This window comes from Meriones unguiculatus, chromosome 2, assembly GCF_030254825.1.
Source record: "Meriones unguiculatus strain TT.TT164.6M chromosome 2, Bangor_MerUng_6.1, whole genome shotgun sequence".
Lineage (NCBI taxonomy): Eukaryota > Metazoa > Chordata > Mammalia > Rodentia > Muridae > Meriones > Meriones unguiculatus.
Genome location: NC_083350.1, coordinates 77,100,386 through 77,120,369, shown reverse-complemented (window position 1 = coordinate 77,120,369; position 19,984 = coordinate 77,100,386). Strand labels below are relative to the sequence as shown.

Genomic DNA, 19,984 nt, shown 5'->3' with positions numbered 1-19,984 from the left:
ACTAAATAGCAAATCTGAAGCCAGCTTGAGCTACATAAGACCTTGTTTAAAAAAAAAAAGTGGCAACAGGGAAACATGTTATCCTAGGTCTCCAAGGCCCCTAGTAGAAAACCCCTATCCTAGGTCTCCAAGGCCCCTAAGTAGACACTGGCAGCACGAGCACAGTATCTACCCTGCGCCTGAGTCTTTACTTGGGCCTCGGAGTGTTGAAGCTTTACTGACCTTGCGTAGCCAATCAGATTTAAAATAATCACTGCATCTGTGAAAGCTTGTCAAAATGCCAGCCATCTATATGAATTATTCGGAGTTCCTTGTAGAAAATGTTACTATTCTTACCGACAAGGAAACTGGGGCTCAGAGAGTACTCAGTAATCTGCCTGAGGTCATTCAGTATAGACATGAAGAAGGAAGAGAAGGGGGGAGTGGAGAAAGTAGGGAGAGAGAGGAGGAATGGCGGGTGCCTGTATGACTGTAACTTCACTGATTTTCTTTTTTGCCCCTAAGCACTCTGGAGATGGTCAATGAGCCTAGCAGCGACACAGCTCCTAGGACCCTGAACCAAGGCAGCCCTGCTGGAGAGCATCGTGCAGCAACACTGAGTTACTCAGTAACCTCAGACACTCCATTCTCCAGGGAAAACCTGCGCAGGCCGGACCAGGGCAGCCGGGAGACCACTCCCGTTGGTCCTTTAAAGGCTTGGCTGGAAGCCAGAGATGGAAAGTCAAAGATTGGGCAGACCTCAAGACTAGACAGGACGGAGACTGGGGGTACAGTTTTCCCTCCGAGGTGGGCAGTTGAGAAAGTGGGGAGGGCCCATCACTTCACAGGATCATCGGAAGGGGAACAAGGCAGACTTCAGCAGGCCATCCAAAGAGCCGGGCTGATGGGTCAGAGACTCCTCCTAGGAGGCAGGCTGGCAGTGGGGTCTCAGGGAAGGTCTTCAGGCTTGGCTCTATAGGACTAGAAAGAATGCCAGCTGGTGTCTGTCACATATTGTTAGTGCATCAAGGTCACACCTCACAAACGAGTAACTGTCTCATGTGCTGACCATATGCTGGCCCAGCTCTTCCGCCCTTCCAAGGAACATCTGAAGCCCTCCCTTGACTTAGCAACCACGGAACCAACATCTGCTAGGCCAGGGCCTCCAGGACCCAAGACTGTTATATCCTATACTAGAATACCTGGTTACAACCCCAGGACCTAGTCCAGGGTAGACACTACATGAGTATTTATTGAATGAATGAATGAATGAATGAATGAATGAGGAAGAGAAAAGGAGGAAGCCAGGCATTGGAGGAATTTGAAATGAAGGGAGGCATCCGTAAGGCAGAGGAGGTTAGAATCAGAGCTCTACAGCCAGGCCAAGCAAGTTCCCAGTACCAGTCTGATTCCTTGCTGTTAGCCAGGACTCCGGTGGACAGCTCTGTAGGAAGTGACCCCTTCCTTCGAGACCTCCGCTCCCCAGGGGACGCGGACTGGGATGGGGAAGCGAGAGACCCTGCTGTTGAGTCTCAGACGGCTGGTTAGTCCTCCAACCCTGGAGAGCTCCGTCTTCCCTCCATTCTCCGGCTGTGCTTTTCAGGGGGAGAAAGGTGGAACGGCCCTTCCTTTTTCCAATTCTTGTCCTAACTCTGGAGGGACGAGGTGGGACCTTCAAGGGATGCTAGTTTCTTGAGCGCCCCTCTCTACCACCGGTTTGAGGGGGCGAGTCCCTTTTCTCCTCTCACCACCCTCCTGGCAGCTGAGGCCCAGTTGGGGAAGCTTGCACATCATCACCTGTGCCTCAGCAGGACCATCCTTGCCCGCTTCGAGCTGAGGGGTGGGGCCCCTAGGAGAGTACTGCCTCCGGGGGCGGGGCTTCACCTCCACCGTAGCAGAAGTCGGCCAGGTCTGCAGAGCCCTGCCGGAGCCCGGACGGCACAGCCGCGTCCATGGCCCGCGCTCCCCGCCGCCGGCGCCTGGTCCTGCCGCTGCTGTGCCTGCTCTTCCAGGGAGCCACCGCCCTCCTCTTTGCGGTGTTTGTCCGCTATAACCACGAAACCGACGCTGCCCTATGGCACAGGGACAACCTCAGTAACGTGGACAACGAGTTTTACTTTCGCTACCCAAGTGAGTGTGGGTGTGGGCGCGAGAAGCACCCTGGACTTGGAAGTCCCGGGTGTGTAGGGAAGGGCATTGGAATGATGTGGACTCCTCCCACTGAGGTGACTGCTAGGGTTTTAAAACAGCCCTTTTCCTCTAGTGTCCCTCTTCTTCCAGACGCTGCTGGGGATCGCATATGCCCCATTTCAGACTCAGTCAGGGTCATGCAGCAAGGGGAACAGGGGTTTCAGTCCAGTTGTAAGTAGGCCCAGTGTTAGCCACTGTCTCGCCTTCCATTGGGGATAATTGGGCTTCGTCTGGGAGTCCAGCTTGACCACAGGAAGGAGAAACCTGCTGGGACTGCTAGTAGGCTGCTAGAGGAGATAATGAAGAGTTAGGTGTGAAATGCCCAGATGGACAGGCATCTGAGATTGCTTTCAGCACAGGTGGCCGAGGGTCAGAGGGTGACACTGGACCAGCTTGCCAGCATCAGGCGGGTTAAGGGGACGTCACAGTCTAAGGCAGCTGTGATGTGCCCACTATCATCTACCGCGGCTCACAGAAGAGGGCTCACACCATAAACTCCTTGACTACTGACCATTTGCCTTCTGACAAGGTGCCGGACTGGGAGTTAGCCCCCGGATGGAAACAGCATCTCCCTCAAAGTTGTAACTGAGGCACATGCTAGACATCCTGGGATCCAGATACTGCCCCTCCCACTAATGCCCAAATCAACCTAGTTCCCTATCCCAGTAAAAGGAAGAAGTTAGGTGTGGTGGCTCGTTCTTGTAATCTCAGCACTCAGGTGGTAGAGGCAGGAGAATCTGGAGTTCAGACAACCTTGGCTACGTAGTAAGTTTAAGACCAGTTTAAACGACACAAAGCCCTGTCTCATCAAACAAACAAACAAACTCCAAAAAGAAATAAGAAAAAATGTTTCCGTTTGAAGGGCATGCAAGTAAAGCAACAAAGCACCCACTTTCTACAACCGAGCTGGTGGCAGCCTGTCCACCGCTTCTCCTGTCCTGGCCCCAGCATTGGGGACACAGAAGGCTGAAGGAGACTTCAGGAAGCACCAGACCCCAACCAACCACAGTTCATTCCCAGATGTGGCAGGGAATTGCAGCATTCAGGCCATGGGAGCTGGTATCAAAACCAAAGCCCTAAAGCTGGCCATTGACTGTGGCCATTTACTGTTTATAGAGGCTGGGAGCTGAGAGGAAATGGACCAGAGAAGTGAGGTGAGCTTTAGCTCCCTCACTGGGGCCAGGAACAGCTTCTCTTGGGGCTCCAACCCTACCTCCAGCAGTGCACTGTGGCAATGCTGGGCTCTCCTTCCCAAGAGGGCAGCAAGGACTAAGGCAGAGTTACTGCCTACCTGCCCTGGTGTCAGTCTCTGTGGACTTTGATCCTGCTGTTTGGGGAAACTAGACAGGAGGGAGATGTGAGATCCGAAAGCCTGGAGCTTTGATGAGCCGGGTCCTCACCTGTCCCTGTGCCCAGAGGAAAGGGTCAAGGCCAGAGGGCGGGTAGAAACCACCCTTTGATTCGGAAGATGAAAGGAGTTTATGATGAGTAGTGATTGGCCAAGGCCTCAGGCATGCTTACTCTAAGGGGCAGTCTGCAGATGGCCTATCTCTCCCCTCCTCAGATTCTTGATCTACCTCTCTCAGATCAGATGTGGGCAGAGAGCCAGGAAGGTCACTCACCTATTCAAAATCACGTGGCAAGTTATAAAAGGGCGGGGCGAGACCCAGGCCTCTTGGCTCCCCTTCAAGAAGCTCTTCATGTTACCCAGGCTTACCTTCTCCTTCAGGCAGGGTCTCACAATGTAAGGCTAGTCCCACACTTACCGTCTTCCTACCTCAGTTTCCCAAGTACTGGGGAATACAGGTGTGAACCACTGTGCGCTGCCTACAAAGCCTCTTTTATTCTACAAAGCGAGTGATGTGAAGTAAAGAAGAGGAAGAGTCACAGTGCAGCAGAGTGAGAGAAAGGATTCTGAGAAAAACAAGGAAGTCCTCTGGAGAGGCCTGACTCAAGTGGGGACTTGTCCTGGACAGAATCTGGAAGATCTTAGGAGTCGTGGAGGCTGGGACTGAGTCCTTCCCCGGGAGGGTCCAGCCTGTCTCCTGGAAGCTGGGGCGGAGGAGGCTCTGCAATGGCAGCTCCCACCCTCCTTCTCCTCATGCTTTATATCTGCCCTTTCCAGAGGAAGCATCTGAGGTTTATAGAGGCCTCAGGTCAAGTGTCCAAGGTCACGGGGTCAGCCAACTTGGATGCTCAAAGGGCAGCCCTAACCATGGCCTTGCCCTGGCAGGAGGAAGCTGGAGAGGGAAGGAGGGCAGTGGTGGGCTTTATTTGTTGTGTTCTGGTTGGGTGGTTTGTTTTTTGAGACAGGGTGTCATAGAGCTCCGGCTGGCTTCAAACTCATTATATAGTCAAGTCTGGCCTTGACCCTCTCATTCTCCCGCCTCTACCTGTTGCACAGCAGAGCTACAAGTGTGTGCCACCATGCCTGGCTGGGACTGAGTTTTCAGTGCAAACAGTAGCATTTCAAACAAGCTCAGGGTAGTTGGGAGAAGTTCCTGCATGAATGGTCTTCGAGGCATGCCACCCAGCACCCTTTGCTTTCCTGCTGCCCTTGGACAAGAACAAGGCAAAGAGACCTTCAGAGAAGCCTGAAAGACCGTAAGCTATCCCGGCGTGGTGGCGCACACCTTTAGTCCCCGCACTTGGGAGGCAGAGACAGATCTCTGTGAGTTGGAGTCTAGTGTACAGAGTGAGTTCCAGGACAGCTAGAACCACAGAGTGAGACCCTGCAGACTGCAGGCTGCAGCTGAGTTCTAAGTGTGCCTCTCCTTTCGTTGTGTGTGGGGGGACGGAAGCCAGAGGCCCCCTGACCTTACTCCCTGAGACTCCCCAGGGCTGCAGACCCCCAGCGTAGGAGCAAGTGAGGCGCTGCTGCCATGTCTGTTCCCACTCCTACCCTCAGGCGGCTCCAAACAACAAAAGCTTTAGCTGCTCTCCGGGCTCTCATCTGCACCCCAAGTTCAGCAGCAGCTTTCTGTTTGCTGTGCTTCTGGAAATCAAACAACACAAAACACAGGCTTGAGAATCTGCCTCTTCCAATGAGAAAGCCAAGGTCATCCATGATAAAAATATATACAAGTTGAATATCATTATGAAAAATCCTTGGAGCCAGTAGTATTATGGTTTGGGGCGTATTTGTGTACACATAATGAAATATCTTGAGGATGAAACTCAGGTCTAGACAAGCAATCCACAGATATCCCACATACCCCACATACATAAACAGCCTGAAGGTGATCTCAAGCACTGTGTTCTGCGAGCCTGCGCTCTGAGTAAAGCCCATTGGATGGGCCCTGTGTGGGGGTGGGGTTTTCCACTATGGCGCCACACTGACGCTTAAAAACTTTCTGCTTCTGGAGCAAGCTGGGGTTGCCAGTTTGGATAGTGAACTTGCAAAAGGGGAAACAAGCAGAGAAAGGACTCGCAGCATCTGAAGTGAGTGTAGATGGGGGCAGCTGAAACCTTGCTACAGCTTCCAGTTCCAAGTGCCCCAGGAAAACGGCCAACGTGAAAGGGTTCTCCGTTCTCATCAGAGCAGGCAGCCTCCCCTGGGCAGGCTCTGATTCTCCAGTCTGACTCCACCCGTGAGAACAGGAACTGACTTCCTGGGTGGCAGCTTTGCTCTAGAGCCTGTCCACAGATGCTCAGCACATCTTTTGCTTGCAGGTGGGAAACAGACATCCCGAGGGAAGTGACATTTCTCAGCCCTACGGAAGAGAAATTTCTCATGTGGAGTATGAAAGCGTGGGGCTCCTTGTCCCCAGATATTTACCGTTTACAGAAAGGGCACTCTCACAGGCCTTCTACTGCTGGCTTTTGTGTTTGGTTGTTCATATTCATTTGTTTTTTTTTGAGACGGTTTCATTATGCAGTCATGGCTGTCCTGAAGCTAACTATGTAGATCAGCCGACGTCTGTCTCCCAAGTGCTAGGATTAGATTAAATGTGTGTGTACCACCACACCTGGCCTTGTTCATGATTTTTTTTTTTTTTTTTTTACATCCTTTTTCCCTTCAAGACAGGGTTTCTCTATGTAGCCTTGGCAATCCTGGAGCTCACTCTGTAGACCAGGCTGGCCTCGAACTCACAGAGATCCGCCTGCCTCTACCTCCTGAGTGCTGGGATTAAGGGCCTGAGCCACTACTACTCAACTTGATCATGATTTCTTTTTGAGGCAGGCTCTTACTCTCTTGGCTGGCCTTGAACTTGGAGCAATCCTTCTTTGGCGCCTCTCAGGTGTATAGGCATTGGGAATCATTGCAAACTTCCTCCTGCTCCTGTGGCTATGCCCCTGCTGCAGGCCAGCTGAACTGAGGGTCTAGGTGATCCTCTCATCTCCGCCTGCCATCTCACCGTAGGCGTGCTGGGATTATAGATGCGGCTACCATATCCGGCCTTCTGCGTGGGTTCTGTGTTCACCAGGCTGGCTTGTGTGGCTAATGCTTTTGACTGCTGTCCATCACCCAGCTCCCTTAATGCTTAATTACTCAACAAATTGTTTGTATAAATCGTATTTTCAGTAGAGGTGTGTATTATCTGTACTGGCGTTTTCTGCAGAAAGCAAACAGAAAAGGTCCCATGGCTTCCAGTCCAGAAGCCCTAACAATATCCTGGGCAGTTCAAGTAGAACTGGCCACATGCAGCCCCCATTTTATGAGCTCAACTCTTGGGTATTCGAGGCAGGAGGTCCAGCGTCTAACCTCATCTCCACAGAGCAAGTGTGATGCACGACATGAAAAACTCAACGTACAGAAAGAAACAAACTGGGGCCTGGAGAGATGGCTCAGCAGTCAAGAGCACAGATTGTTCTTCCAGAGGATGGGGGGGGGTTTCAATTCCCAGCACACACCTGGTGACTCACAACTGTCTGTAACTTCCGTTCCAGGGACTCTGGCACCCTTACATCTATGCACATAAAATTAAATTAAATTAAATTAAATATTCAGAAAGAAAGAAACAAGTAAGCCGAACGAGGCAGTCCTCTCTCCTGAGGGTTCCTGCATGACACACAGGCCGTTGCAGAGGCCACTTCGCCGAGTGCACAGTAGTCTTGCCTCTGCCCTTCAATTCCTTGGAGCCATTATTTTTATTTTAAATCTCAAAATAGTGAGGTGTAGACTTTGAAAGATGAGAAGCGGAAGTTAGACATCAAGAAGGGCTTCCCTGGGGCTGGAGCGATGACTCCTTAGGTGAAGTGCCTTCTGTGCAAGCCCTAGGACCTGAGTTCAGATCCACAGCACCCAGGTAGAAGTCAGGCATAGCAGGGCTCATTCATGGTCTCAGCACTGAGGGCAGAGATGGACAGACCAGGGCTTGTTGGCCATCCCCTCTGGTCATGTTGGTGAGGTCCTGGTTCACGAAGGTGGAGCATGGTGCAGGAGAACACATCTACCTCTACACATAGAGCACACGTGTGTGTGCACGCACAAATGCATGAGAACACGCACACACTGTGCACAGACGGAGAGGGGGACTTCCAGAAGGAAGGAGGAAGTTGCAGTTTCTCTTTTGAGCGGGGATAGCAAGGAAGGCTGGTCCTGCTGCTCCAAGGGTGCTCAGGGTGGGAAGCCTGTTAGGCCCGGGACTTCTACCAGTATGGTGCTGCTCCAAGGAAGGCCTGCCTGGAGGAGCCAGACACTGGCAGGGCATCTGTTGGTCCACACTAATACCGCTCCTGTCTCTCCACCCCTGCCCGCGCACCCACAGGCTTCCAGGATGTGCACGTCATGATCTTTGTGGGCTTTGGCTTCCTCATGGTCTTCCTGCATCGGTACGGCTTCAGCAGCGTGGGCTTTACCTTCCTCGTGGCTACCTTCACCATGCAGTGGGCCACACTGGTCCAAGGCTTCCTCCATTCCTTCCATGGTGGCCACATCCACGTTGGCATAGAAAGGTGGGCAATTGTAAGTCCCAGGCTTCCCCAGAGACCTACCCCCCAAAGGGTGTCAGCTCAAGGCCTGACCCCTGCCTTGCCCCATAACCAAACCACCTTCTCCAGGCCACCGACCATTCTCATTGTCTGAGCCACCCCAACACACCCCTCCCTTCGGGTGGAGGGGAATACCTCCGCCTCTCTGCTGCTTCTTCAAGTTCAGAGGGGCCCCTCCCTCCTCTCCAAGAGTGGCTGGGACTCTTCTGACACCCAGGAAAGGGTGGCCTAGTGCAGTGCAGTCTCTCCTCACCCTGCCCTGCATGCCCTCCCACCATGCCCCTCTGCCTGATGGGGCCTGGAGCCACTCCGGAACCACTTTCCTGTCCTTCCGCTCCTCCCACCCTGCAGCTTGATCAACGCTGACTTTTGTACCGGTGCTGTGCTCATCTCTTTCGGGGCTGTTCTGGGCAAGACTGGGCCTGCCCAGCTGCTGCTAATGGCCCTATGGGAGGCAGTGCTGTTTAGTGTCAACGAGTTTATACTGCTCAGTCTCCTGGGGGTAAGTCTGGCCAGGAGTGGGTGAGACCTGGGTGGTGTCGGTCCAGCTCTGAGAGAGGAGAGCTGGGTGGGGGCAGGGGCTGCCTCACCTCCTCTATCTTCCCCCCAGGTGAGAGATGCGGGAGGGTCCATGACCATTCACACATTTGGTGCCTACTTTGGGCTGTTCCTGTCTCGGGTCCTCTACAGATCCCAGCTGGAGAAGAGCAGGCAACGCCAGAGCTCTGCCTACCACTCTGACCTCTTTGCCATGATTGGTGAGGCCTGCTGAGGTGAAGAGGCACTGGGACACAGAGGCCCCTGCCTCAGGAAGGTCTCCTGGCATGACCGGCCATCCTTTGGGTCCCTCCTATTTGCGTTCTGAGGGGCCTAAGACCCACACTCATCACCGCCCCTAATTTATGACTCAGCATTGGGGTATACATATGCCCACACCAGGCCCTGGGGCCTTTCCAAGACCGTCTCAGTCCTGCCTGAAACCTTCCTGGGCTACAAGGCCCACGTGTGTGGAGCTACCCCTCCCCCTGCACAGTCTGGACCACCTGTGTTTGGGTTGGCTTCCTCAGCCTAAGAACTCCTCCCCACAACAGCCACCATCAGGCAGGGAAGTCGGGGCCCCGGATCACCCCAGGAATCAGTAGGGCCTGTTTCCCCCAGGTGTCCACCTCTGCTGGCCTCTGTCTATGCTCACAGCCTGCCATCTGGAGCCCGTGTTTCTTACGGGGTGTTGAATATGACCTTCGGTTCCTGCTCTTGCATAAACAGGGCTGGTATGATTTTCTTGGTCAGTTTAGGCTCACTGGGAAACAGCTGAGCCCTCCTTGCCCTTAGCAACCCTTCACTTATGAGGTTGCCAGGGCAAAGCGGTCAGGGAAGGGGAGGGAGGGGCGGGTTTTCTGAAGCTTGAGAACTGGGCACCGGACACTGAGAAGGGCCTTGTCTTGAGGCAGCATTAGGATTTTGCGCCAAAGAAGGGTACAGGTTAACACCCAGGCTCCTCCCTTGCTGGCCCACCCTGCAGAGTCCAGCTTCTCCTTTCCCCCCCTGAGGTTAGTCTGTAAGACTTAAAGCAGGGCCTGGAGGTGGCTCATCCTGTTTTCCCAGCACTCGGGAGGCAGAGGCAGGCGGACATCTGTGAGTTTGAGGCCAGCCTGATCTACAGAGTGAGTCCAGGACAGTCAGGGCTACACAGAGAAACCCTGTCTCAAAAAGCCAAACACACACACACACACACACACACACACACTTGAAGCAGAGATCTGCTATTTGTCCCAGTTCTGAGCAGGTGCGCCCCCACCCCCGTTCTCCACCCCCCACCCCCCAGCCTTGGCGAGCAGGCTCCCGAGGTCTGTTTGGACCAACTTCTCTGGGAACTAGCTGCGTTGCTACAGCCTCCCCACCTCCACTCCCCATACCAGTGTCCATATCTGCTGTCCTGTAGCAGCCTCTACCCGGCCCCCTTTCCTTTTCCGGTTCTTAAGGGGGTGTGGTGGGGATGGAAGCCACCTCATGTGCTAGGCCGGTGCTGTTCCACTGAGCTCCACCCATGCCCTTCTTAAGCAGTTAGTCCTGCTGCGCCATGAAGCAGGCATTTATACATCATTCGCTCAACCCTCACCGTAGAAGACGGTGTTTTTTATCAATTCCAGAAACCGGTGAGGAAACAGATCAGTAATAACGGAGCTGCCATGCAGCGCCCCCTAGTGACAGAGCTGCTCACTACAGACGCTCACTGTGGCTACCCGCTGTTTAGGGACCATCTTCCTATGGGTTTTCTGGCCCAGCTTCAACTCTGCGCCCACAGCACTGGGGGATGGGCAGCATCGGACAGCGCTCAACACGTACTACTCGCTCACTGCAAGCACCCTCAGCACCTTTGCCCTGTCAGCCCTTGTCAGTGGGGATGGACGCCTGGACATGGTAAGGGGAAGTAGGTGGACAGCCTGACAAAAGGAAGCGATATCTAAGAGCCTCCATGGAGGTCCCCAAGGGAAAGCCCTGAACCTCTATCGGCAAGCAGAGGAGTGGTATTAGAGTAGAATGGGAGAGTATGTGAAAGCTGGAGAGCTGATGGCCAGGCGACAGAAGGACTCCAGAAGCAAGAGGTGCCTCTGTCACGGGGAAGGCCGGGATGTGCGGGTGTGATGACGTACTGAGACGTCTTTCTCCTTTTTGTCCCCTTAGATCCATGTCCAAAATGCAGCACTGGCTGGAGGTGTTGTGGTGGGGACAGCAAGTGAAATGATGCTGACACCCTTTGGAGCTCTGGCAGCTGGCTTCCTGGCTGGCACCGTCTCCACGCTGGGGTATAAGTTCTTTACGGTATGGTTGCTTCTCGGGATAAGACATAGGAGGGCAGGAGCGTGGATCAGGAGCACAGGGCTCCCAGCCTCCTGCTGCTTCTCCACCAGGTCCTGGGTAGTGATAGGTGGATTGCCCTAGCCTGATTATCCATCCTGTCCTCCAGCCTGTCCTTGAATCCAGATTCAAAGTGCAGGACACATGTGGTGTCCACAACCTCCATGGAATGCCAGGGCTCCTGGGGGCCATCCTGGGGATCCTGGTGGCGGCACTGGCCACCCACGAAGCTTATGGGGATGGGTGAGTCCTCCCTAACCCACTCTGAAATGACCTCCCTTCTCCTCTGAGAGCCAAGAAAAGAAAAGTCCCCATCTGTTCTCATCCATCCATTTGGCCATTCGCCCACCATATGGTGAGAACCGAGGTCCTGCCCAGGCCTGGCCTCCTGGTCAGTTCTGTGGATGGTCACTAAGAAAACAGTTTCAAGAGCACTGAGCATTCTTTCAGGACCAGTAAGAGTCTCTACAGTTCACGCTGTGAGCTAGGAGGAGGGCAGACTTTGGACTGGGTTCTGAAAGTCCCAGGGGTTGGCCGGCTTAGGAGAGAAGGGTACTTGAGATGAGGCCTGAGCAACATTCGGGATCCCGGACACCCTTTGGCTTCCCACAGCAACCAGCCCTGGCTGCCTGTTCCATACCCATCTTTGTCTGCTCTCCCTTCAGCCTGCAGAATGTATTTCCGCTCATAGCCAACGGCCAGCGCAGCGCCACATCCCAGGCTGTGTATCAGCTCTTCGGAATGTTTGTCACCCTGGTGTTTGCCTCAGTGGGTGGCAGCCTTGGAGGTGGGTGAGAGAAGGGGTGGCCAGGAGGAGGGGCGTGGGATGCTGTGTCATGTGTGCAGGCTAATCTCTGCCAAGATCCTTTCTGCACACCTGCCTGTGCCAGTGAGGGGGCAGCCTCTGAGTGGGCAGGTGCTGGTGTGAGGCCGCACCCTACAGAGGGAAGGAAGGGGTGTGTTCCCATTTTCCTATGCTGCTCTCTTCTGCCACTAGAGGGCAGTCCAGCCCCAGCTGCCAGTTCAGGCACCTCCTCTGGGCAGCCGCAGACTGCCGGAGGCCTCGCTCACCCTGCAGTGTAGCACAAAGCCTTCTGCAGAAGCGGTCTGCTCACTAGCCCTAGATGGAGCATCCCCTCTTGATATCTGGCCTTAAGAACAAAACCTGTAACATCCCTACCCTCCCGCACCCACCGTCCTCCTGAAAATTCTGTTCTCTACAGTCTAGTTCCCCAGGTCATGTTTCAGGCACTAACAATGCCCTGGGTCCTCCCCACCCCCCGTGTCGGAGGCCACAAAAAGATCAGCAGCTATGCTTCATGATGGAGTCACAAGATAGCTGCACACATGAAGGCATTCCTTCACTTCTGTCAGCTGGTTTCTTTGTAGGTAATTTGGGGTAGAGCCACCTAGCAGGGCCGTACCTTCTCAGAAAGCCCTTGGCATAGGCTTGGGTCTGTGCTGGCCTCAGCTTACCCAACCCGTAAGGCCCAAGGTGGCGACCTCCCTCCTGAGCAGGGACAGAGGACTCTTACACATCCTCCCTGTGGCCACTAGGGCTCCTGCTGAGGCTGCCCTTCCTGGACTCCCCTCCAGACTCCCAGTGTTTCGAGGACCAGATCTACTGGGAGGTAAGACACAGCTATGGCCCCTGACCCCCTCTCTTTGCTTCCTCGCCTTTCCTCTGGGCTACCACTTTCCTCTTTCCATGTTCTCAAACCCTCTGGAACTTTCCTTCACCCCTCCCTGCCTTGCAGGTACCTGGAGAGCAGGAGCCTGAGGCCCAGACGCCTCTGAGGGCTGAGGAGACAGATACCCGGGCCTGATTGCTGCCACCATGACTCTTTCCTCAGAGGAGATGATGACGGTGCTGCCTGGCAAGACACTGTCCTCAGAGCAGACAATGGCTTCTCCCAAGAAAGCCTCCTCTGCCCTTGTTACCACTGTGCTAAGGAGTCTGGGGCCAGAAGGAACCTGCCGCCCTAGGCAGATCCTTATTAGCTTGCACCTGTGGCTGGAAAAGGCCAAAGCCAGCCCGGAGTGACGGCTGGCACACTGGCCCATGCCACCCTGTTCCAGTGACATCTGAAGTGGCCCCCGGGTGATAAACAACACTGTCACCAAAGACTCCGATACTTTCTGTTTGCGCCTCTTCCTTTCAACTCAGCCCGTGGTCATCAAGGGCTTCCGTGTTGGCAGCCCCTCCTTGGGGCACAGAACTCCAAATACTGCACCCTGTGTGTTGTGTACATCCCAGCTTGGTCCATCCTTTCCCCGGGGGGGGGGACATTATGGTCTAGAAAGTCTGTGTCTGAAGCCATCTGATGCTGCCCCAAATCCTTCCAGTCCTTCCTGACTGCCTCCCTGGCCCTCAGCTGGCTCTCCACTGCTTAGCAGGGTATGACGAGGCCCAGGAGGGGCATCGTAAGGAGCGGTCTGCCCCAAACCTAGGCAGCCGGTTCTCGGTTCTGTCCTGATGCTCTGGGCTTGCGGATGAGGTAGGCAGCAGGCCTCCCGTTGGTCTGAATCATTTGACCACAAGAGGGCACTCTAAACCCAGCCAAAGATGCCAACTCCACGTCTCAACCTGGGTCCTCAGGCATCCATGCCACAGCCTTTCCGGAGTGCCACCCTTCCTAAAGGTCAGGTGATGCCAGAAACTTCACACTTAATCCCACTCACAGGGACTTCATGCCTCCAGCAGGTGGGAGCCACCTTGTCCTTTCCTCGCTTGATCTGCCAGTGGGCTTCTGGCAAGAGTTGGGTACAACTCCAGACACCTGTGCCTCCAAACTAAGGCACTCCAGAGCTAGGCACCCAAAGACAAAGTACACATCTGAGCCCCAGCCCTGGAGAAAGGCCAAGCTGCCCAGTAGGCTCCTGAGCTGCCCAGTCCAGCTGGAGCGAGGGCAGAACAAGCTCTCTGGGGAGCTATCCTCTTATTCCTTCGGCCCTCTCCAAGGACTGAAGCAGAAGGCTCCCAGTCACTGTGGAGAAGTAGTTCAGACCCAGCTCTGGATGATGGTGGACAGCCATGCCCTGCTCCCAGTTGCTGCCTAGGCCTTTCCGGTGAAGGAAAGCTGTGAACATTCTCTTATTCACGACACCAAGGTTCTCAGTATGGCCCTCTCTGCTTCTGGTTCATTCTGAACTGAAACCAAGCCTTTTCTTTAGTCCTGAAAAAAATGGGCTCTTCCAGCATTAGGAGAAGCCATCTCAATCCAGGGAGACTTCCTGGAGAAGGGACATTTGAGCCCTTTTTTTGGATAAGGCAATTGCTCAGTCAGCTTCAAGTGGGCAAAAAGCTGCTGGGCCCGGGATGGTCCCTGAGGAGGGGGGAAAGATGAGAAAGCTTGTGTACCCGGAGTACCTTGTCACCAGTGAGTTCTAAGCTTCCTCACCACCACAAAGCCCCCATGTGCACAGGGACACAGACTCCACCACCGGCCCTGGCACCCTGGTCCTGCTGCTCTGGCCCAGCTCTTTAAAAAACACCTTTGGTTGTTCACTGGGTGTGTTTTCATTTCCCTATTTGCCTTAATTGCAGGGGGCACATGATGGGTCCTACAGAGTGTTCCATTTCATCCACTGTAGATTCCCGACAGGGGTTGAAAAGGCAGGAAAGACAGGAACCGCTTTCCCTTGCCAGGAGCCCCGGCCTCATCATCACTGGTCTCCCTCACGGTGACCTGTCTATTCAGGATGGGTCAACAGAGTGACAATGAGCAGGTCAGGGGGACCAAGGACAGGGCCATGTGGTCCCTCGGGACAATGAGGCCTCTGCCTCTGAGGCCCAGCCCCTCTGATCAGCATGCTATCACTCTCAATGAAGGACAAGAGTACCCTTGCCTCTTCATGAACTGGGTCCCCGGTGCCTGAGCCCTGGGAACAAGGATGGCTCCTCACCTCCTTCCTGCTTCTGGAAGCCTTGCAGAAAGTCCCCTCGGGGGTGCCCTTACTCTGGCTTGGCACGCTCTGTGTATACTGACAGAAGGTCATGTCCAAGGTCACAGGTCAGGAGGCCAGGACCTTAGGGTGCTCTAGCAGCCGCCCTCTTTGCTGTGGGCTGGAAGCTACCTGGGAGGAACCTGCACGGACTGGGCGCATTGGGATTCGCGTCACGGCGCGGGCCGCTCCTTGGAGGAATTAGACACGGCGCGGCATCCGAGGTGCGGACCCGGTAGCCGTCGCCCTCCCTCCCTCCCTCGGTGGCTTTGTCTGGCGCGCTGTGCCCACCGCCCGGCGCCCCCGTGCGCAGCCAACAAAGCGGGCTACTGTCCCCCGGCCGTATGCAAATGCTCCAGGCGGCCAGCGTCCCGCCGCCGGCTTCCAGCCTGAAAGGGTCGGCCGGGCAGGGGGCGGCCGTGCTCCCAGGATAGAGCACCATTGTCTGGGCCGTTCTCGGAGGCGAGGGGACCTGCACCGGCTTCGGGAGCTTTGGCTTTGGGGTCATACCGAGTAGGCACGCACTGCCCCCTCACCCCCCAGCCCCCCGAAGCAAGGCTCCGCGGGCAGCTCATGCCAATAAGCCACCGTGGCTGGGGTTCAAACCAGCAGCCACCGGTTCCAGTGCTGGCCCCACCTAACCCACCTCTGCCCTCCTGCCCGCCATGTTTCACGTCACATGGATCCAAGGGAGTCTGGCAAGTGCTTCTGGGGCCAGTTCTCCTCTAGAGCAAAGTTCTCAAGGTGACACCGAGCAGAGCAAGTTACAAGGCTAGATGCCCTCTTGGGTCTTCTGTGACAGGTGAACCCAGAACTGTCCTGGCCGCCTTCTTGCTGGACACCACTTTAGCGGGCTTTTTTTTTTTTTTAAACCGGAGGAATGATCAGCTAAGGCAAAATTGAGATAAACTCCAATCAATGATACTAGAGTACTAGAGGTGGGAGAAGAGGGCCTGGAGCCCTCTAACCAAGGCAGTGGTTCAGCCAACAGAAAGGTCCTCAGAGAGCAGCCAGAGTGCAGGCCGGGGAACACAGGCCCGAAATCCAAGCCCCAGACAGTCCTGGTGCAGGCAGGCCCAGAGCCCACCTTTTTTAAAGCTCCCATTGAAGACTTACTCAGGCGAGAGCCACTGAGCCGAGGGCACTTTGGAGAGCCTTAGGCGTCTGCAGTACAGATACTTCAAGACTTGTTAATGTCAGGCAGAGTTAGTCAGAATAATCCCAAAGTGAAAAGTGCCAAGTGTGGTGGCTTGCACCTTTAATCCCAGCTTTTGGGAAGTAAAGGCAGGTGAATCTCTGTAAGTTCTAGGCCAGCCTGGTCTACATAGTGAGTTTCAGGACAGCTAGGGCTACAGAGAGAGACCATGTCTTAAAAAAGAAAGAAAAGAAGGAAGAAAGAAAGAGAGGAAGAAAGAAAGAAAGAAAGAAAGAAAGAAAGGGAAGGAAGGAAGGAAGGAAGGAAGGAAGGAAGGAAGGAAGGAAAGAGAGAGAGAGAGAGAGAGAGTGAGAGAGAGAGAGAGAGAGAGAAAGTGTGCCAGGTATGGTGGCATACATCTGTAATCTCAGCACTTGAGGGGTTGAGTCTAGGCCAGTCTGTCTGGACAACAAAGCATGTTTCAGGACAACCTGGGATAGGGGATTCCATCAAATAAAAAAGAGAAGCATCTAGGATTTCTAAGTCGATGAGCACAAAGCTGCCCCCTCCCCCACGGAGGAGAGGGTGGGGGGAGTGCTGGTCTCTCAGGAAATGTCGGGAGGGGGGAGCTGCCCCAGAACCGACTCAGGCTGTTTCTTCCCACACTGCCTGTGTCTGGGGTAGCATTGGGTGGAAGGTTGGCCAGGAGACCAGAGGTAGAGGCTGTAGCGTTTCCTGATGCCGACGAAGCAGATAGAGCTCTGCACTCCTAGCACCTTGGGAACCAGTCCTTCTGACTAGATCTCTGACCATCTCCAAGGTCAGCCTCACGGAGGCTTCTCTGGCCCTCAGCAGCTACCTCTGAAAGCGTCTCAAAAGCACATGGGCCCCAGGGCCCTGCTCCGACAGGCACTTACAGATGCCCCACTTGCCCACAGAGCCCCAGAAGGGCTGGGTGGTTTCTAAGGCCCCTGTCCTGCAGGCCCTCTCCCTCTGGCCAGCATTTCCAAGGCTCTCTGGGCAGGACCCAAGGAGGCCCCTCTTGGCACTGAGGCTGAGGGGAAGCAGCCTTTGTTGTGCAGACATCCTGTGCATCCTGAAGCTTCACTTTCCCACCCTGCTCTTGGCAGGAGAGCGCTCAGCAGGAGGAGCCTGCCCCCCCCCAGCCCGGCCCCAGCACCCCTCCTTCCCTGCTCAGCACCATCCATCTCCGTCTCCCCAGAGTAAGGAATGTGGCTCAGGACACTGTGGGGCTTGTTCCCAATCCCCTTCTAGCTCATTTCACCCGAGCTTTTACAAACTGGCCTCCATCCCATGGCTGCTGTCTGGGGTTTGGTTCTAAAGGAACAGACAGAGGCCCCTCTTTCCCATAATTCCTCCTGCTTTGCTTTGCCCCAGCACCATTGAGGAGGCTGCACCATGGAGGGTCAAGGAACCCTGGGGTGGGGGCAGGGTCCCTCAGATCTTGGCTCTCTACTCAGACACCCAGCACTGCGGTGGTGTCTGCCTATGTTATGACCCAGGCTACAAGCCGCTCATCCCCTCTCCTACCCTTGCTGCTCACACCAATCCAAGCAGGGGGCTTCCTCTGGCCGTTGCTAACTGGGAGTAGTAACCGTGGGCCTCAGTGGTGCTGAAACAGATCACTGCTAGCGAACCACCTATTACCTGCCCTTTGGCAAGGAGCTGAGCACAGGCGCCACCCAGCGCTGTTCCCATCTCTCCTGGACTGCCCAGGGCCTCACGCCTTGCTAGCTGAAGGCTGACAGGCCTTTAGTGGGCTTTCCTTAGAAATGGAAGGGACAAGCTCTATTTCCACAAACCTTCCCCAACTCCTACCTCCGGATCCAGGGAGGTCAGTGTGTGGATATGAGACAGCCTCAAGCCAGGGTCTTTCTTCCCTAGCGTAGCTGGGGGTTGGCATGCTGTCTGTGGAGACTGGTTTGGAGGAGCTTGGGTGTGTGTCCTAATGTACCGCCCTGATCTTGGCAACCATAACGCTCCGTGGATCTGTCTAGTCTGGAGTCCTCATGCTTGCTTTCTTTCCTGGGAGGTACGCGTTTGAGTTTCAAGCACGAGTTTTCAGCCCCTGGCCTAGGGACCATCTCAGTGGGACAGTGAGCTAGACTGTAACAGGACTTGGTGACACAACAGCACCAGTTCCCTGGTAACTACCAAGCTCCCACCTTGTGGCCAGAGGGGTGTAGAAAGGCGACTCAGAAATGTACCGGTCATCTCTTCCAAGGGACTGTCCTTCCTGTCTCCAGAAGGAAGGAGGCAAGCCTGCTCTGCATGCCTCCTCATCCACATTTGCATATCCCCCTCACATTCACTGGGCAGTGGTTGAGCTTCGGCACTGTGCTCAGCAAGGCGGTGGCCAGAGCTTGTGCGCACAGGCAGTGGCTCTTCCGGTGGAGCCCTTCCTCCAGCCTCTGGCTAGCTGGAAGAGAGTGGAGCCCTCTGGCTCAGTTTGCCTTGAGACTGCCTGCCCTCAGCTGTAACCCGAGGGCGTGGGAGAAGCATCTGCCCCCAGGGGGCCTATCGGAGCAACCCCTTGGCCTCTGCACCTCTCTGTTCCCCCTCCTGCCCTGAGGCAGTGCAGGGCAGTGCAGGAGCGCCTGGGAAGGAGCTGCCAGCCCACACCTGCGTGCCCCACTCTTCTGGCCAACTGAACATAACTATGCCTTGATTCTTGCAGCTTTGAAGAGAGGACCCACCAAGGGTCTCCAGTATTCCCCAACCCAGGGAAAAAAAACACTCTGAAAACAAACTCCTACAACAATCTTCAAGGAGGAGAGACCTGTTAGAAGGCCTTTAATCCTTTAATCCCTGTCAGATGGGCCTTGAGACGCTAATGGCTTTCCTAATTATTCCCTCCTATTTTCCCATAGCCGTGAGGACTTCTCTCCTAGGACTTTTGAGCAGAGAAAAATTCTGTGTGAGGAGTGCGGAATGAAAGGTGCTCCCCCACCAATTCAGCTCTGAGTCTCCAAGTGGCTGGAGAAGTGGGGGAAGGTCAGGAATGCCCCAGCTGGGGTGTTAGGCTTCTCATGGCTGACACCAGGCACCAGGCACAGTGGCGGGCTTAGGACAATGAGGCAGTTGGGGTCTGCCCAAGAGAGCCAGGTGTGGGACTGGGGTTCCTTCAATGTGAATGGCCCATTATCCTGCCAGAGGATAGGAGTTAAGGGTCTTTTTGTGTCTTCCCTCCCCGTAATCACCCTGGGAGGGAGGTGACTTCACAGCTCCCTTAGAGAACAGTTGGCCATTCAGGCCTTGGCCCTTCTTGTTTCCAGCAGCCTAGGATTCAGGGGTCTCTTTAAGTGGGGGCTGAGGAGCAGCAGACATGGCCAAGATCTGGGCTCAGGCCCCTCCCCTTCAGTGTGGCCTTCCATGGAAGACAGACAACCCTCCCATCTACCACGTTATGTTATCTTGGGCATCCAGGGCCGTGTCTGGCCTCTTCTGGCATAGTTCCTCCAGGGTCCACCCCTCCTGGGAGCAGCGCCGACCCTCACCCTCGACTCTGACTTTGCTCTAATGCGACACTCTCCTACAAACTCCCTGTGGGCTAAGGCATCAGGGCAGTCAGGAGACTTCCGGAGCACACCCCAGTCAGGCAGGTGGAGGGTTGTGTTAGCCAGAGCCTTCAGGCACCAGTCAAGGCATTGAGGTTGCCTTGCACCCCAAAATGCTCCTCCTCCAGATGGCTGCACAGCCCCCTTCCTGGAATCGTTCGGGCTTCCACACCTCCATGAGAGGAGACAGCTCACCTCGGGATGTGCTGGGAAACAGCAGGAGGAGGAGGGGCACAAAGGCAGCCAGGCTGGCAGCTGTTGATGCCAGCCAGTGAATAAGTGGATACGTGGAGGTTCCCCACACTGTTCTGTTTTCCTTGTGACTTGCGAAAATTTTCCTAAAGAAGAGAAAAATCCAACTTTC

General features: G+C 54.9%; 1 protein-coding gene across 1 annotated transcript; it reads left to right on the top strand.

The window, feature by feature from the left end:
• Positions 1 to 1,876: 1,876 nt before the first annotated feature.
• Positions 1,877 to 13,087, top strand: Rhbg (Rh family B glycoprotein). The gene is made up of 10 exons (XM_021637695.2): positions 1,877 to 2,109; positions 7,881 to 8,067; positions 8,455 to 8,605; positions 8,714 to 8,861; positions 10,358 to 10,524; positions 10,789 to 10,926; positions 11,072 to 11,205; positions 11,628 to 11,749; positions 12,520 to 12,593; positions 12,720 to 13,087. The coding sequence occupies exons 1-10, from the start codon at positions 1,932 to 1,934 to the stop codon at positions 12,786 to 12,788; spliced, it is 1,368 nt and encodes a 455-aa protein (XP_021493370.1). The 5' UTR covers positions 1,877 to 1,931; the 3' UTR covers positions 12,789 to 13,087.
• Positions 13,088 to 19,984: the final 6,897 nt, after the last annotated feature.

Bases quoted from the DNA above. Each gene is read 5' to 3' on its own strand.
- Rhbg (XM_021637695.2), top strand. From the start codon at position 1,932: ATGGCCCGCGCTCCCCGCCGCCGGCGCCTGGTCCTGCCGCTGCTGTGC. The intron at 10,525-10,788 runs GTAAGGGGAAGT...TTGTCCCCTTAG, and splicing joins GGGATGGACGCCTGGACATG to ATCCATGTCCAAAATGCAGC. The intron at 12,594-12,719 runs GTAAGACACAGC...CCTGCCTTGCAG, and splicing joins AGGACCAGATCTACTGGGAG to GTACCTGGAGAGCAGGAGCC.